The sequence below is a fragment of the Schistocerca nitens genome, chromosome 3 (assembly GCF_023898315.1).
Source record: "Schistocerca nitens isolate TAMUIC-IGC-003100 chromosome 3, iqSchNite1.1, whole genome shotgun sequence".
NCBI lineage: Eukaryota > Metazoa > Arthropoda > Insecta > Orthoptera > Acrididae > Schistocerca > Schistocerca nitens.
In genome coordinates, this window is record NC_064616.1 from 891,409,510 (window position 1) to 891,429,060 (window position 19,551).

Below are 19,551 nucleotides of genomic sequence, written 5' to 3' on the forward strand. Positions count from 1 at the left end.
TACACGTGTGTCCCTCACAGCCTTCCTGAATTCCTGATCTGTTATTATATAGTCAATGACAGATCTGGTTCCCCTGCTTTCCCAAGTATACTGGTGAATGTTCTTATGTTTAAAAAAGGAGTTTGTGATTACTAAGCCCATACTGACACAGAAATCCAAGAGTTGCTTCCCGTTCCTGTTGGCCTCCATATCCTCTCCAAATTTACCCATAACCTTTTCATACCCTTCTGTTCGATTTCCAATCCTGGCGTTAAAATCACCCATGAGCAGAACACTGTCCTTGTCCTTTACTCTAACAACTACATCACTGAGTGCTTCATAAAAACTATCCATCTTACCTTGATCTGTCCCTTCACAATGCGAATATACTGACACAATCCTAATTTTCTTGCTAGACACTGTCAAATCTATCCACATCAGTCATTCGTTTACATACCTTATTGCAACTACGCTGGGTTCCATTTCTTTCCTGATGTAAAGCCCTACACCCCATTGTGCTATTCCTGCTTTGACTCCTGACAGGTAGACCTTGTATTCTCCCACTTCCTCTTCTTTCTCACCCCTTACCCGAATGTCACTAACAGCTAAAACGTCCAGCCCCATCTTACTTGCAGCCTCTGCCAGCTCTACCTTCTTCCCAGAGCAGCCCCCATTGATATTAATAGCTTCCCATCTCATTACCATTTGTTTGCCAAGTCGTATCTTAGGAGTCCCTGGTTTGTCAGTTAGAGATGGGACTCCGTCACCTCCAAAGGTCTGAGGCATTTTGCTCTGATTGTTGCCAGCATCATATTTTAAAGTACCAGGGAAGCAGGTTGCTAGCCTTACTTGCCCCCGAGTCCCATTGGGTTTTACCCCTAACGGCTGAGGGACTAACCGGTGGATTTGGTAGTCTTTGCCGTATGAGCACAAAGGTGACCACGACTCAGAATATGTCCGAGATGCCCAGCCTTATTCCAAAGTAACTGGTATCCCGACTATCGGGACCACTTACTTGGCCACTCATACGTTGCCCGTGGTTCATGAACTAGGACATGACTACAGGAACCCACACCATGGCAGATTACTGTATGGGTTTAATAACTCCTTCAAAATAGCTCTTTTAATGAAAAAAAATCAGTTAGACAGCTAGTGCAAAACCAGAAAGACAAGTAGGCATGGAGTCTAGCAATCTCTCAGGTGATTTCACCAAGGAAAACTGTGAAAAATTTATTTAGAAATCAAAAATGAAATAGAAACAAACATGCATTGTTTAGTCCCCAGCTACCATCACGCACTGCCATAAGAAATTTCAGCAGAACAGAAAAACAGGTCTAACAAAATAATATGGTTTATTCCAGTTTGATGAGCCTCTTAATGACCATCAACTACCATCACTAGTCGTTTACTCTATAAGGCTGCCTTCAATTAATAACACTGTCTTCTTCTGTCCCCATGCACTACACTTTGAAGAACAAAGCTACCAATCGTGTCAATACCGGAAGCTGCCAGGGTCAAGTCAAGTGCTTCTGGGCTAAATCACAGTAGTTGCCATCAGATACTGGTGATGAAATTCGACACCCACACATAGAAACATAACTTACTCTTGTAGTCTTCTATGCCCAAAATGAGCTTGGCCAATTCCTGTGGATCCGAAAAGCCAGCTCTGAGAAATTGATATACTATGAGAAATCAAGATGTTCTACTTCCATTTGACCACTAAGACCTCTCTTCTGTCCTTGATGAGGGGCATCAATCAGCTTGTCGATTCTACAAGGTTCTAGCAGTCCCTTGAATATTTTAACATCTATGCATTTTCACTAATCAGCATTGTAGCTACAGTTAGTTTGGCATCTTGCCACACGTGCAGAATTTTGTGATAGTCTAGCCTCTTGTGCCTCTAAAAGCATTATTCTATTACAGGCTGTGATCTGATCAAATCTCAAGTACCTATCTCACAATAAGCATCAGAAAAGTTTTTGTGACATCACAAGACACCCTCACATAAAGTTCAGGACAGCTGATGAAAGTGGGATCCCATCAGTAATGGCTGTATAAAAATGGAAGCATACAGCCACTAGCTCTTTAAATTCTCTAAATTTCCCACAGCTCATCCCACTGTTATGAGAAACCATATTCCAACTATGAATCAGAAACTGACTGGAATAAATTACTTTTCTACCAGTTTGTTCCCAAGGCCAATAAATAACTTTTTGCCAATGCCTACTCCCAAATATACCAAATTGAGGAAGCCAAGGGTTTATGAATAGTTTCTAGTATCACAAGAGAAATTCACAGTCTTAACTGTGGGGGTTTGACCCAAAAGCAAGAAAGTGCCCTGTAGTTTCACTTCTTCATACCTTGTAAATTAGGCACCAGATTGCCAATGTGATAAACATTGTCTACCTTTTTCGCTTACTTCAATGGAGCCAGCAGTTGAAACAACAGTAAACCATTCTAGACTACACAGTTGTCATTTGCTGGTAGCATGTATTAATTAATAGTTTGGTAACATGCCCCAGAGTGAATGCTTACTCATTGTGGTGATAAATCATATGAAGTGGTTGTAGATTTGTACCTGCATTGCCTCCCATATCAGCTACTCTTGGTGTTTTCCTTTTGCTCTGACAATGAAATAAACATACTGGCTTCCATTCTTCCAACCCCATCACTCTAAAAATATTGAAAATAAGTGGTAGAAAAGCTGTTATGGACAAATAATAGAATTGCATAATTTTAAGTGTTTACTTATTTCAAGTGAAACTGCAGCTAATATCTACACTGAGGTGACTAATGTCATAGGGCACCTCCTAATATTGTGTCGGATCTCCTTTTGCCCGGGATAGTGCAGCAACTCAATGTGGCATGGACTTAACAAGTCACTGGAAGTCTGCTGCAGAGATATTGAGCCATGCTGCCTCTACAGACAATCTATCATTGCAAAAGTGTTGCTAGTGCAGGATTTTATGCACAAACTGACCTCTCAGTTATGTCGCATAAATGTTCAATGGCATTTGTGTCAAGCAATCTGAGTTGCCAAATCATTTGCTCAAATTGCCCAGTATGTTTTTCAAACCAGTCACGAGCAATTGTGGCCCAGTGACATTGTACATTGTCATCCATAAAAATTCCATCATTGTTTCAGACTGAATGGTTGCAAATGGTCTCCAAGTAGCTGAACATAACCATTTCCAGTCAGTGATTGATTCAGCTGGACCAGAAGACCCAGGATTTTATGCACAAACTGACCTCTCAGTTATGTCGCATAAATGTTCAATGGCATTTGTGTCAAGCAATCTGAGTTGCCAAATCATTTGCTCAAATTGCCCAGTATGTTTTTCAAACCAGTCACGAGCAATTGTGGCCCAGTGACATTGTACATTGTCATCCATAAAAATTCCATCATTGTTTCAGACTGAATGGTTGCAAATGGTCTCCAAGTAGCTGAACATAACCATTTCCAGTCAGTGATTGATTCAGCTGGACCAGAAGACCCAGTCCATTCTGTGTAAACACAGCCAACACCATTATGGAGCCAGCACCAGCTTGCAGTGCCTTGTTGATAACCTGGGTCTGTGGGGTCTGCACCACACTCAAACCCTACCATCAGCTCTTACCAACTGAAATTGGGACTCTGGTTTTCCAGTCGTCTGGGTTCCAACCGATATGATCACAAGCACTGGAGAGTCGCTGCAGGCAATGCCATGCTGTTAGCAAAGACACTGCTGCCACAGCCCATTAGTGCCAAATTTTGCTGAACCATGCTGATCTGATGGATACGTTCTTTGTACATCCCACATTGATTTCTGTGGTTATTTCATGCATTGTTGCTTGTATGCTAGCACTGACAACTCTATGCAGATGCCACTATTGTCATCAAGTGAAGGCTCTGTGCACTCTTGACACTGGGGATCTCTGAGTATTGAATTCCCTAAAGATTTCTGGAACAGAATGTCCCATGAGTCTAGCTCCAACTATTATTCTTCATTCAAAGTATGATAACCCTTTCACGCCAGCACCGTGATTGTTGCACCATGCGCTGTGGACGAGCGCCAGTCCCACCCAGCTGTGACCGCTGTATGGTGCAATTTTCACGCTGCCCGTGGTGCTACTCTGTCCTGCTTTCACACTCTTACGAGTATCGCAATTATTGGACTTTATATTATATATTTATTCAGGAAAATATTTATACAAATCATACATGTTTTTGATATTGTGTCGTGTCTGTGCACAAATCCAAGTCTGGAGATGTCAATGGAACAGCTGGAGTAGCATGTATACCTGATGCAGAAGCAGCTACAATGGGTGTTTCAAGTTCGTCATCAGATTCGGATGATGATTCGCTTTCATCTTCAAAGTCACTATCCAGTATGAGAGAAAGACCTTCCTTCACAATATATTGCTTATCTGCCATATTACTTCTAGTACGAACTAATTGAGGTTAACAACACGTCACTTCAGATTCAAAACGAGGCGGGAAATGAGCAGCCAACTCAAGCCAATGCTTTGAAATTGAATGCAACTGCCATCTGGTGACTCTGTTGCTAACTACAGATGTTGAACAAAGTCGCTAGATGATGCATAGGTCAAACTTCCACACAAGTCGAGCGTAGTGGAGCAGAGAAATATGAAGTGAGGCGGAGCTGCTACAGCAGTTCTCTGGTTGGGCAGCACGAGCCGCACTCGACTGCTGCAGCAGTCCACCGGCTGAGCAGCACATACACTCCAGACTTCTACAGAAGTTTACCATAGTGAAAGGGTTAATTCAGGTCATGCAGCCTTAATCATGTCATAAACCTTGTCACGTGAACCCCCCCCCCCCCCCCCCCCGAGTACAAATGACAGCCCCACAAATGCTCTGCCTTTTTATACTTTGTGTATTCAATACTGCTGCCATCTGTATATTTGCATATCACTATCCTTGGCTTGTGTCTCCTCACTGTATATGTACCATTGTTCAGAATTGTAGTAGTTTAGATCACAATTGAGCAGCATCTGGCTGTTGTCCCCATACTTCAGCACCAACTGCCCATTTGCACGATTGTCACATAGTGATACCTCATGCCGTACTGCACCAGGGCTATGTTGTTGGTCATGACCATGATGTTGAGCTATTACAATAAATCTCAAAGAGGACACCAGTGTCATGTCTTAGAGGTAATTTCATAATGTAAGGGCAAATCAACACAGAAAAACATACAGAAGTACTGCATTTTATTTTGGTACTGAAATATTCAATTAGTCCATCTCCAGTATCATCTAAACCCACTGCTTTACCATTTATTTCAACTTCTTAATGACTTTTCAGGGTTTTTCTAGTAATATCAGTTGCAAGATCACTAGTTTCTGCGCTTGTTTGTCATTCTGGTTTTGCTCTATTTGTACAGACCCAAAAACTTTCATCTGAAGAAGAGCTACTGTGCAATGGTACCCGGAGAATAGTGAACATGTCCATGAGCTGCTTAGAGGCTTTTTGACTGGTTTGAGACATGTGCAACACTTCAAGGGTTGGGATTCAACAATTTTGTTTATCTAGCACTGGTGATCCTATTTGCAACATGCCTTCATCAAAGGGATCAGTGGTAATCCTGTCTGCAACATCCCTTTACCAAAGGAATTTAGATATAATGGAGAATTATATTCAAATAACAGAATCTTCTAATGCAACCAGGTTCATAATTGATGAGAAATGACAAGTTGAGGGTGTTGAGATGGGGCATATGGTGGTGTGATAGTCTGTTACTCTTGTTTATCAACTCAACACTGAGGTGACCATCTGCTTCAGAAGGAATTAAGTCATCTGCAGAAAGATGCATCATAAGGCAATTTCCACAAATAACTAACACATGATTCTGGGTGTAGAAGTTAAATGTTCTTCACATTTTTCAGCCATCCTTTCACTGGCAGAAATTAAGTGTGGGCTATAATCCACCTTACAACAACTGCTGTTATGGAATGATGATAATTTAGCATAACGAATTAATATCATGTCCATAGTTTCCACACATTCCAACTCAACTCCAATCTGAATCATCCTAGCCGGCCGCTGGTGGCCGAGCGGTTCTGGCGCTACAGTCTGGAACCGCGCGACCGCTACGGTCGCAGGTTCGAATCCTGCCTCGGGCATGGATGTGTGTGTTGTCCTTAGGTTAGTTAGGTTTAAGTAGTTCTAAGTTCTAGGGGACTTATGACCTCAGCAGTTGAGTCCCATAGTGCTCAGAGCCATTTTTTGAATCATCCTATTCGTATTTCCTAATGTTGTTGTGAGGCACTGGGCGTAAATACCACTCCAAATTAAAACCTTCCTTTTTTTTCATTTAAGGGCTTGGTGTCATTGAGCTCTTCAGCAGAGTATGTTTCAAAATATTTTACTAATTACCATTTAATGCAGCAGTCTGTACTAGTAATTACATCTCAGTGACTCTCATATAAATATAATGGCTTTGATGTGTTGTTAAGGGGCTCCGGAAAGGCTCAAAATCATGAAAAGTTCAATTTTTACTTTTTTGCGTTTTCTGAATCTGCAGACTATTACCTTTTAATAGATATATAATTTACTCAATTCCGAAGACTACAACTATTTTTAAATTTTTTTTGAAATGTGTTCTACATGGGCGTGACCCACTGTGGCGCTGTTAAACTGCTGTCAAATGGTGTTATTATTAACGTCCGTGTTCATCAGGTACATTTTAGTGATGTGAGATAAAGTGTGTGTTGTGGCTAACCTGTGATGGTTCAATATATATCGCTGGTGTGATTGTCGATTGTTTCATGTTTATTTACTCTGTTGTTATCTCGAAAATATTCGTAATTAATTCTGTTTCTTGAGTCTCTGTTTTGTTGAAGTATTATAATGAGTAAAAGTAAAGTTATTAGAAATCCTCTGAAGGCTTTTAAGAAAAGGAGAAATGTTGGAAAGCCAAAGGTATGTGTTATTACTGTAAACAATAAAGACGATGAAAATCCCCAACATAGCTTGTGTCCCAAAGAAGAAGACAGTTGGTGTAAATATAACAAAGGATTGCTAACTGGTGAAGTGTACACTCATAAGCATAGTCTGCCTCATGCAATAATGGAGGTGATAAAACCTATTTTCAGAGACTTAGCAGCACCTGAACTGTTGAAAAAGTGTATTCACGGAAAAACTCAAAACCCCAATGAAAGTGTAAATAGTGTTATATGGCCGAGAATCCCCAAGACTGTATTTGTTGGAATAGAAACACTTCACTTTGGTGTGTATGATGCTGTTGCGACTTTCAATGATGGCAACATTGTAAGGTGCAAGGTATTTAGAAATATGGGAATGAAGATAGGTTCTAACATGGTACGAGCGATGCTTGCTTTAGACAAGGAATGCCTTTGGGCTGCAGACAGGGCTGTAAAGAGTCTAGAAATACAAGCAAGAGTAAACAGGAGGAGGAACAAGAGGAAGCTGGAGGAGGAGTTTGCAGAGGATGAAGATAATCCATCCTATGGACCTGGAATGCACTAAAAAGTTAATCCACTCTTTGTCGCTCGATTCCCAAAACTATTTTCTCATACTAATTACATGTTTTCTAAGGATCTTCCAAACATATTTGTTTCAAACTTTAAATGTTACACAGTACCTTCTGCATAATTTAACACAGCCTCTTTCCAAAAAACTGTATATTTTTGAATATATAAATAAAAATTGCAAAAAATGTTGTGAATTTTCATTACTATTGAAAAAAAAAATCATCTTTAATAACTGAACTAAAATTTTGTAAAATCCCTGTGTTAAGTTGTAGCCCATAATCTGTAAAAATTTCAACTTCCTACCTCAAATACTTTGTGAGGAAAGATGTAATTTATAAGCGTTATTTTAACATTGCAAGTATAGGGCGTTCCGGAGCCCCTTAACATGAAACCATCAGTCAATAAATTAAGAAAAAACTAGACTGGCTGTAATATTTTGCATTCTAAATACACCCCACAATCAGCTAAAAGAACCTCTTACTGCTATTGCTGTGTCTCTCTGTCCTAAACTTAATGCAAGTTGAACTATTTATTCATCAGAATATTTTTGTTTTTATAGGCAAAGCATCAAACAAGTATTGTTTCGCAATAATTATGGATAGGAGCTACTTTTAGTTCTTGTGATTAATATAGACTATTGTTAGTGTATTGCATTCCTGTTTAGATTCCCTACTTTCAGTTTTTTATGACTGTGGTGCTCTTTCTTGGTCACTGTGCACTGTTTTATCCCACAGTCAATTTGAATGATTTGAGACTTTAAATTACATGTTACTCATGAAACCTTCCTGTGGACGTTCACATTTTACACTTGGTACTCTGCTATTGTCTTCTCATTTGTACTCTTCTGTTTTCGGAGGGTAGTACAAATAGCAGCACTTTCAAGAAAACTGTTTTTAAGTCTATAAAGATCAAAAGATGTCACTCATAGGTAATGCTTACATCGTATTACCCTATAAACAGCACAGATGCTACAAAAGAGTGGTTTGTCTCTGCTGAATGAGTTTTCTAGTTTACAGTATGCTTAAGAAAGTAAAGCAATAATAATTGTGACAGCTATTGATTCATTCTGTTCAGCTTGCATTCGGTGGGTATGCATTACATTCACTCGTGACTCAGAAGTGATGTCAGAATAGAACAACGAACTATGAAGAAATCGATATGGCATCTCCAAAGTTGTCAACTGCATGCTCAGCTTACAGTACACATTATTTTGACATCATTTGACAGCAAGCCATGACTATGTAGCGCATCCCACAGTTTGTGTGACTGAGAATTATTAGTATCTGTGCTGTATCCCATAAGTCTAGTTACAGAACTAAGGGTTAAAGTAACTGGCTTCTCTTTTGGTATTTTGGTCCTCGGTCAACTTGGCAGCCCCATCTTTGAGATACAAGCTCCACCCCTCACTTCAAACCCTATTCAGGAAACCATTCGCTGTGGTTAATATAATTGACATCACTGCAAAACATATTTAGCAACCACATGATCAAATTACTTCATTAATATGCTAAATTTACACAATATTTTCTCATCATTTACATTGAATAATCAGTGATTTTTATGTAGAATGTGACAATGGGGTATCAAAAAAGATCGTCCCATGCAGAACATAATACTAATCTCGTCTCATTAGGTCAGTGATAGACTGTAGATCACAGTAATGGCTCGCTAGTTGAATGGTAAAATGACTGTCTTCTGAAACAGAGTGTATTAGCTGTGGGTTCCAATTTGGCTGGAGGACTGGTATACTGCATCAGCATTTTCTTCTTCTTTAAACTGCCAGACCAATATCAGCAAGGAAATCTTAAGAAAACCTTTACATTGTACATCATCTCATAAAACTGATTCAGTACCTCATAGATCTGAAGGGGAAAAACGTATTAAATTCTTGAATTACACACATGTTAATACCAGCATTCTTCTGCCTCAGATAAGAAAATTAAAAAAATTGTGAATACATAATTTAATTAATTATTCAATGACATTGAACAGTTTGTTAAATAGGTACCGTTAGATAACTTTCATCTGTTGCAGAGTGAGACCTTGCTGTGGAGGTGACAAATACTGCACTTTCAGCCTCCCAACATTATGTAGCAGGACATAAGCTAACGTTGTGCTCCATGAGTATTGCTCTCTGTTTCAGCTAAACCCTCCGATAAAGAAAGCTAGTTGAATGCTTAATGGGAGATAAGCGAAATCATTTGATTTTGACTTATAAAGTGTTCAGTATGTCCAAAACCAGTCGAAAAGCTTGGAGGCTATTGTAAAGTGGAATAATGCCTTTGAGGTAAGTCCTGGGAACACCAACCTGTCTCCTGTTGCGACTGCCCATCCATCAGCTCATGCGTAACTGAAAATTTGGGGGTCGCATAAATATAACATGAGGGAACAAAAAATAGATTCTGAGACTAGCAAACCCGTAGTGGGAAGTCAAAATTGCTCAAGCAAAATGCAAATGGCTCCAAGCACTATGGGACTTAACATCTGAGATCATCAGTCCCCTAGATTTAGAACTACTTAAACCTAACTAACCTAAGGACATCACACACATCCATGCCTGAGACAGGATTCAATCCTGCGACCGTAACAGGTGCGCAGTTCCGGACTGAAGCGCCTAGAACTGCTCGGCCACAGTGGCCAGCTGCTCAAGCAAAGGTTAACAAAATATAACAGTGGAACAGACCGAACATTTAGGCACCAGAACATGTTCATTGTTTGTTAGTTTTCCTAAATTTAATTGCCTCTAAATGACAAACAAATTTGTAACGTGTCACAGATGTATTCTTACTCTGGTAGCTCATGGTCGCAATAGCGTCAACGCAGTTGCAGTGTGGTAAGGTGTGCAGTTTTGTAAAAGGCAACACTTGTCTATTAACAAAACAGTTTAGACAAGGGTCAGCAGCCCCCAGTGACCCTCGAAACAAGAACAAAAAATCACCACCACCTATATATTATCAGCTCTGTAGCTATCTGATTACATTCTGTTAACTTACTATTTTCTATCACTGAACAAGAAAGATTCCTCACTACCATGTTCCATTTAACCACCAAATGGAACACTGCAGCACACTATATTGAATTACAAAATTAGCAATTAGTCATCACTACTGGAAACAAAATTAGCACATAGTCATCACTACCAGAAGCTGCCAGCAGGAAAGCTTGTACCTCTGTACTAAATAACACTTGCTTTTTGAGAATCTGAAATTGCTATTGAACCCCTATGACAGCACACGAAAATAATTATTATTTTCTGGAATTAGCGGAAACATGTGACCAATGCCCACAGATTATAAGTGTGTGTGTGTGTGTACTGCCAAAATTAATCACTGTGAAGTAAAGTTCAGTTCTTTCAAAAATCACTCTCCAAAAATTTATTTCAATGTTTGAATACTTTTCTGAAACAGAACTCCATATCTGTAATTATTTTCTGATGAACTGTATAGTTTGGAGAAAAATTTTCCTAAATTTAAAAAAAAAAAAAACTGCATTTTCAGATCAGCCCTCTACTACCCAAACCATTACACTATGAGATAACTGACAGACCACACGAGTGTATTTACTCACAGCACGCGAACTATAGATCTGCATTCCCAGACGTGCAAAGTTCTAACTTCAGTTTCCAAAAGATGAAGATTGCCTAAAATTGCCTAACATGTTGGTATAGTAGGAAATTTTATTTATTTCCAATTTAGCAGTTAATCATGAATGGTAGATAGTGACCTTCCAAAAAAAATTCTTAAAATTTTTGTAGCCTTCATTTCATATAAGTTGGTATTCAATTGCTATCCCAGTTTTTGAATGTTCAGTCACATCCATAATCTGTCTTGTACCCAACAGGCATTTTAAAGCATGCTCTTATAGTCAGTCAAGTAAGCAATACTTTCACATGTGACATGCACAGTTAAGAAGTGAGTGTCAGATACCTCTTGTTTCCTGAACCACTGATTCATTTTAATGTCAGATCCGGAAACATTTTTCTGATGGTATTGCCAAATGGAGGGAATCTTCTGCTGTTTTGTCTACAGTGGCCGAATTTTCTTCCTGTCGTGTGTACTTCTCTAACAGGAGTAGCTTTTATTGCTGTTAATCATATTTGTACAGATCTTGTGGTTTTTGAGAATAATTTGGTGCTGCAAGTTATTCGGACATGACATGTTATCACAATTTATGATTACCTTTTGCACTCTGCCTCTTTCAAGTGTGTGTGTGTGTGTGTGTGTGTGTGTGTGTGTGTGTGTGTGTCAACAATCAGTCTCCAATTCCTTCAGATGCATGACATATGAACTTAAAGTAATTTCTAGTTACTTTGATTCCTGGAAATCCATATTCACATCTTGCCCTCAATGGAAAACAATCACTTGCTCACTATTTGAATGGCATATTTTTTTCTCCATGCTTAACTAGTCTTTTTTCTTATTTACATTAATTTCTTAAAAGACTCACATGCCATTTTCCTTTTCAGGCTGGAAATATTCTGAGAATAAAAAATATTAGTTTAACTGGAGTGTGTGACTTTTTAAGTCAAGAATGTGCAGGATCTTTTAAAGATTTGTTCTTCCTGAAGTACCTTACATCTCAATGCAGCAAGATACTTTCTTAATTTCAAATACATACAAAAACCAGACAGCTGTTCAGGCAAGCACAGAGCTGAATTATTACAAAGTTTATTATTTTATTCATACAGACAGCTTTATGTCGACAATTAAAATCCCTGTACCAACATTTAATATTCACACATACAATATAAAGTTTTGCAAGGTTTAACAAAATTTGCACATACACAAAAATCAACCATATACACAAACCAACAATAGCATATTTCACCCTTAAGGTTCGTTATCAATTCACATGGTACAGAGTTTATTTTTACACAGTTGGAAGACCAATACCGTGGAAACAGCTTTAACACGTATTTGCATGAATGACTAATGCCATAATAAAAAGAAAGGAAAATTTTAAATTCAGGTACATGAGAATGGAATGTTTGAAATGATGATTTTTTTTTTCTGGCCACTGTATCTTACATCAGTAGTTTGCTCACCCCTGTAAATATCAGGAATCTGGGAAGGGAGCACCCATAGCATGTATGAACTTCAGAAGCCTATTAAAACAGCTGCCACATCATAAATATTCATTATACTCCACACACATTTTATTTGGGCAGCTTGATTTCAAGTTCCATAGAAACATCTACCACAGAAACAATCATGCTGACTATCACAATGCGCAAGTAACAAATACCATGAGAACAATTACAAGCATGGTACAAGTGGTAGGAATGGATTACTCATCTGATCTGTATGTCTACAGATTTCCATAACAGTCAGCTGTGCACTGACAATTTATACTTCATATTATTCAATAGTTTGTGTGTTACTATACTGTCTGCAAGTTGCAACTGTGTGTAAAAGCTGAGAACATTATTACAACAATTATGTACAGCTACCAGGCTACATAAATTCAACCCAGTTTCACTTTGTTGCCAAAATCTTTCATTACTGACACTGCTGACTTGCATTTATCTACGAGATGTTTTCTAAACATCAACTACCATTAAATATGTCAGAAAGAAATGATCCTACATACATGTGTGCTGAAGTCCATTAATAAACAGAACTATAATTAATTGATGTAATTAATAAACTGCAATTTTTACTGAACAAGTATTTTAAAAACACACTTTTCTCTGTTCTGGCAAGACACAGGAAAGTCTACTTATGCCCCACACTTATCTATCTACTCCATATCACTAAAATATTGAGTTTCTAATTTGATCCTGGGTGGAATATGAACGAACACTCACAGTACAGTGGAGGAACTGAGCAGTTGATAGGTGCAAACAAGAAGTTTTTAACCTTACTTCAGATTATAAACTTGCATAGTTTCAATGTTTAAAATGATGTTTGGATGCACTATCTTGTACAAGTTTTTCATAATATATATATTACATACTTTAACAATGAATAGTACTCTCACCTTCGTTATGCTCGTATGAAATGCTTGCAGGGTGTATCATGCTAACAGGTCATTAATCTAAAATCATGATTAGGCATCTCATCTGATTATGGGAACAAAATTACGGCTGAAGTCTTTGTCAGATGCCTTTCACAAAGGGCTGTAAGTACATAGCCCAGGTGACAATCTCTGTCACCTCTTTTTAGCCAGTTGCACAACCAATGAAATTTAAAACAAAGTAAATGCATTCTTAGAAACGTACTCATGAGAAAGAGAGGACCACGAATGTGGAAATTGAAACATTCATAAAGTTTGAAGACAATACAGTTTGTACAAATTATTTTCAAACAAAGATTAACTGTGTCCACAGAATCTGTAAGAGATCAGACTACATTCGTATCTTCATTTTCAATTGTAGTGTGATCTGACATGTATTAACTAGGAACAAACAAATAAAAACCTCAAAAAACTAACAGTACAAAAAAAAAAAAAAGTATCCCGTACATTTTCTGATAAAAATCAACTGAAAATTGTGGGGTACTTCATCTTCTCTTGCAATTCATGATGACTACTGTATATCACCATTCTTCTCTCAAACTATTATTTCATTGTTTTTCATTGGTTTTTACTTAAAGGACTGTCCACATCTACAACTGACTGCTGACAAATTATTGTACATCCAGCCAGCTATATTTTACTGGTAATACACTCACAATCTCATATGACAAATTGTACAAAAATTAATTGGTAGTCATACTAAATATGCTTCCTGTCAAAATTGCAAAACATCATTCCAACAACTTAAATCTGCAGTTCATATATTGAGAGGGAAAAAAAAAGAAAAAAAAATGAAAGAGGGGTGGAAGGGGGGGTACAATATATGAAATCCAAAATGTGCACAATGAACACCCGTTTTACCCTTAAATGCCGCTTTTTAATACTGTTGTAAAGCAAATATGCACTAAAACAGTACTTCAGACTACTCCACACCCTACATTTTATTTACAGTGTGTGTTCTTTAACTTGCACAAAAAATGTTAGCATTGTGTCTTATATGCTACAGTGCATTCAACACACTGCTAAAATTTTCAGCATCTCCTCCAAAATTACTTCTACATAGAATTCATTTAACACGTAGTTATCCGACTGCAGCAGAAGGCCTCTGCTCGAAATCTCAATTTTCAAATGACATTTCCTTTGTATCTGGACAGTTCAGTATGTGGAAAATGTCAAGTTGTACTACTAAAAGTTGCTTTGTGTGTAAGATATGCCATTTATATATCTTTCAATTGTGTCTATAACACTTGAATGCACTGCTTGATGATGATGAGAAAGGTAACTTGTCACATGAAGCACTAATATCAAATTAGAAACTCATTTACCACATCTTTTCAGATATAATTATAATATTGTTTGTTCAGTGTGGCAGTGCTTTTTTTAATACATCCTTATGGTTTCAGCATTCATGTTTTCAAAAGTGAACTGTCACTAGGTCCCATACTTAAAATTGCACTTCAATTCCCCCCCCCCCCCCCCCAAAGCAATTTTCAATTTCAGCATAACTTTTTGGAACACAAACTGAAGGCAAGAATTTCCATTTGCTTCCCGATTATCTTCATCTGAAGCAGCAATCAAGTTACTTAGAAGCCTAAGATTAAACACAAAATTACTAATAGATAATTGTGCAAAGCTCTGAGTTAAGCTTGGCAAAAATGGTTATTCTTACAATGTATGAGACAACATGCAACATCAAATAAATTTCATTGATGACAATATTCTGTGGATGGCACCTACATGGTAGTACAGGAAAAAAAAAGACACAATCTTGACACCAAATACTGATATTGTAGTTTGAGAAATACATAATGGACAGTGAATCAGTACAACAAATAGTTCATGTATATGAGCACTATAAATAATATGCAGGTGACAAAACTTACAAAATAATGAATTCTGTGCAAGATAATATTTAACATCTGACTATGCAAGCAGGATAGAGGAGTGATTTGATAAAATTAATACAGGCGGACATTTGTAATGCCCTCTCATTCTCAACCCTGATGGAAATGAACTATTAATTGTCCATTCCTCTATATCCCTACCACATCATCTTGTCATCAGCACACTGTGTAAACAACAATTTCATGTATGTATTGTTTCCATTTACTTGTTTGCTCTACCAACCAAGAAAGTTACAATTTGAAGAGCCTGGACAACAGTTTCTGCCTTAATTGTGATCACACTGCAAAATATTTAATACTGAATGATGCTCTAATTACAATGTGTATACTTCAACAATTATTCACACATTAACTATATTTCATTACCAAATCACCCCACATACTTCACAAGTATAAATTACACGCACTATTCTCAGCTAGATTCATTAAATTAACACAAATTTATGAAATATTTCTGGTATAAACACTAGGTTCTTCTAAGCATAATTATGTATACAAAGTGAGACAGAGAGACTTCAAATTTGAAAACTATGTACATATGATACAGTTCATATCAGGAGTAACAATCACGCATCTATGTAATTGATTAAAATAATGTAATAACAAATACATTTTCATTACATAATACTTATCTTCTCTAAACCCACTTTATTTTTTACAAATATACAAAGCACACTCACTTCTGTACACCAGCACCCCTAATTTATACATGAAGTCTCTGTACAATCCAAAAACAGCCATATTTCTTGTCTGCTGAAATGGATCACTTTTTTACTGCTTGTCCCCCATCTTTACTTTGGCAGTCTGAAATTAAAAATATACATAAATATATATATTTTGAAATTCAAATTAGCTTTGAAGTGAGACAGATATACAGGGAGTAGAGCTTCAAAAAGGGATGCGTTAACTGAGACACTCTTCTGCACCTATATTCCAACTTATCACACAGACTGTGACAAACAGCACCTGGTACCAGTATTATTTTCATCTTTTCTAGAAACATGTAATTTTTACACCTCTATTATTGGTGAAGTTGTGCACATGTGAAAATGCTCAAATGAAACACAGATTGGAGCAAAATGTTCCTTTCTAATGAAAGTGTGCATCAGATTTAGACTAATCTGCTTCCATGGTTTCACAAGTATTACTGACATCTGAGCTACCTTAATGTATCAGGAAACTTCTAAGAGAAGATACAGCCACAGCTCAAAGACCATATCCAAAATAACCTACACATCGCGCAATTCTCACATCACATAGGGAACCAAACACAACCTCAAACAATACTGATCAGCTAAGCCACCCAGTTTAAATTTTTAATCAATCCCAGGCCTGTGTATCTATTCCCAACAATATTTTTATTCAAAATTAGCAGAAGAGCATCTTTGGAGTAGTAGTAGTAGTAGTAGTAGTAGTAGTAGTAGTAGTAGTAGTTTTTGTTGTTGACAAACTTGGACACCTTTCAGTCAAATGAGATGTGACAAGTTTCATGAAAGTACTACTACAACAATTTTATTCTTATAATCTTGTATGCACCACAAACACTAAGTCCACACAAAATTTCTGAACAAAGAGAGTGTGGAAAATGAAGACATTCAAGATTTACTTCAAACCTACACTATCATGTATAAGCAAGCAAAAATTTTCTATTATTGCTGGCAGTGCGTGTGCGTGCGCACTTGTGTGAAGTGAGCACATAAATGTTAATGCAACGTGATCCTATGGAGTTAATCTTGTTTATACCACTATACAGTGGATTTTAACAGGAGTAATGCATTTTAACACTGTCTCATTGTTTATATCTGAGATCAATGCAACACTTACAGTATCATACTTTTAATGCCCAATTGTTGCAAAAAACTTAAGTCACTGTCCACATCAACTTCCTGAAGAAAATCATTTTCAACAGTGGTATTCCCCTTCAAATGAATGGCTTCATCAGTTATGAGGAGAAACTCCCAACTGCTACAAAAAATATTTGCACCTATAGAGGATGGCAATATACTGTAGACTATGGATCAAAAGAGTCACTGAACTCCTATTTAATACAGATAAGTAGTGTGGCGACAAAATAATGCTGCATCATGTTATGTAAAACTACTGAGGCATTACATGAGAGTTTTCTCATAAACTTCCCACAAATTCTTACACTTAACAGTGAGAGCCGCCTCCTACTTTCATAGGATTACCTGAAAGGGTAATACCGAAACTAAGAAAATTAGGCGATATTTCCATTGTCAAGTTACCATGAGTGTAGTTTTGCACTGGTGGATCTAAAAGAAAAGGGTGCCAGTATGAAGTTTGTTCTAAACTTAGGAAAACCACTACAGAAATGAAGGAAATGTTGACGCAAGATTTTGGAAGACACTTGACTGGTATAACCATTTAAGAAACGTGTAAATATCAGCTTCTGATGACAATGCCTCTTGTCTATTTCATCAGGACAATTGAACATGAGAAGGATTATGGCTAAAGTTTGTGCCACAACTACTTCAAGACAATCTGAAGCAGCATTGTATGGAACTCTTCAGAGAACAAACAACTACAAGACAATCCAAATTTACTTTGAAAGGTTCTAGTGGTGACAAAAGTTTGGTTTATGGCTATAGCCCTGAAACCAAGCAGCAGTCATCGCGAAGGAAGAGTCCTTCGCCACGACCAAAAAAGCTCAACATGTCAAGAGTAACAGAAAGTCATTGTTGATGCACTGATGGGATTGTTCAGACACACAGATTGACACTAAAGCTCAAGAGAGTTCAATCATCATGTTCTTCCAGAAATGGCTTGAAACATGAGAAGAAAAGTCCACAGACATGGTGGACGAATGACTGGTAGGCTTGTATGACAATATAGGTCCACATAAAGTCTAGCTTACTCAGGAATATTTGACAAAGAAAATCACCAGACTTAGCTCTGTGCGACTTTTTCCACTTCCACAAGATGAAAATTATGTTGAAGGGCTGAAGATTTAATACATTTTAGGAATGTCAAGCAGAGTCACACAGGGCACTAATCATAACATAAGCCTTTCAAAAGTGGCAGACTGTGACAAGTACAACAGGCTATGGACTGCTTTAATGTTGTTCATGTTTAGTGTTGCTGCAAGCCCTGATAACCTATATAAGGAGTGTGAACAGCATCAGATGTCGATTGATTACTGTGAAGGTATTGTGAGGTACAGTCTTATCAGCACCCATCAGTGTTGGAAAAGGGGGAGGCGGGGGGGGGGGGGGGGGGGGGCAGCAGCACATGCACATCAGTGTGGATTTCCATTTGCACAGCTGCTCAAATCGTGCAATATCCATGTTTGCAGGCCATTTGGATTTGACAGTGACTCAGTGTTGGACTCCATGTGAATGTGAGGGCATGCATACTCATCTAGGTTCCAGTCAACCACAACCACCAGAAGAGAGGTCACCATATTGTGCATCAAGCACATTGTAACCCCTTCATATCGGCAGCTGCCATCTGAGAACAAGTAATTGACTCCCTGCACCATCCCACACCATTGGTCAGAGACTAGCAGTAGCCAGACTAGGGAATTACCATCTTATGTGTAAGCTGTCGTTAACCAACCACAACACAAACAGCCAGGTTAGGAGTGATCCTGTGACCAGGGAGCATGGAATGCTGACGAGTGGCATTGCACTGTGTTCAGTGATGAATCACAGTTCTGCACTACCCCACATGACCATCATCTGGGAGTATGGCGACAAGCTGGGGAGAGGTCCCAGTCTTCCTACGATTTGAAACAGCACAGCATCATTACTCCAGGCATTGTGTGAGGAGCCATCAGGTATGACTTTATGTCATGGCAGATACTGTCTGAGTGAACTCTGATGGCACAACAGTACATCACAGGCATTTGGCTTCCTCCTGTGTTGCATCTCGTGGCAGGGTACAAAGTTTTAAGAGCAGCCTAGAAGAGGTAGAATGGGATGAAGTATACACAGAAAATGATGCTGATGACAAATTCAATTTATTCCACCATAAATTTGTCTCAATATTTGAGAGTTGCTTTCCTGAAATGTTATCCAAAAAAGTCATTACAAAGTCAAGTAAGCCATGGATTACTGAGAGAATTAAGATATCGTGTAAGAGGAAGACAGAAATATATGGACAGGCCAGAATAAGTCAGGATCCGACGTTACTTGCT

The 19,551-nt window shown here is 38.0% G+C and overlaps 1 protein-coding gene across 1 annotated transcript in view; it reads right to left on the minus strand.

Annotated features, from left to right (window-relative positions):
* Positions 1-15,259: 15,259 nt before the first annotated feature.
* The window catches only part of LOC126248946 (V-type proton ATPase 21 kDa proteolipid subunit c''-like), a 44,835-nt gene continuing 40,543 nt past the window's right edge, over positions 15,260-19,551 (minus strand). The window contains exon 7 of the mRNA XM_049950470.1: positions 15,260-16,199. Coding sequence (XP_049806427.1) covers positions 16,167-16,199 — 33 coding nt within the window. The 3' untranslated portion in view covers positions 15,260-16,166. The remainder of the gene's footprint in view (positions 16,200-19,551) is intronic.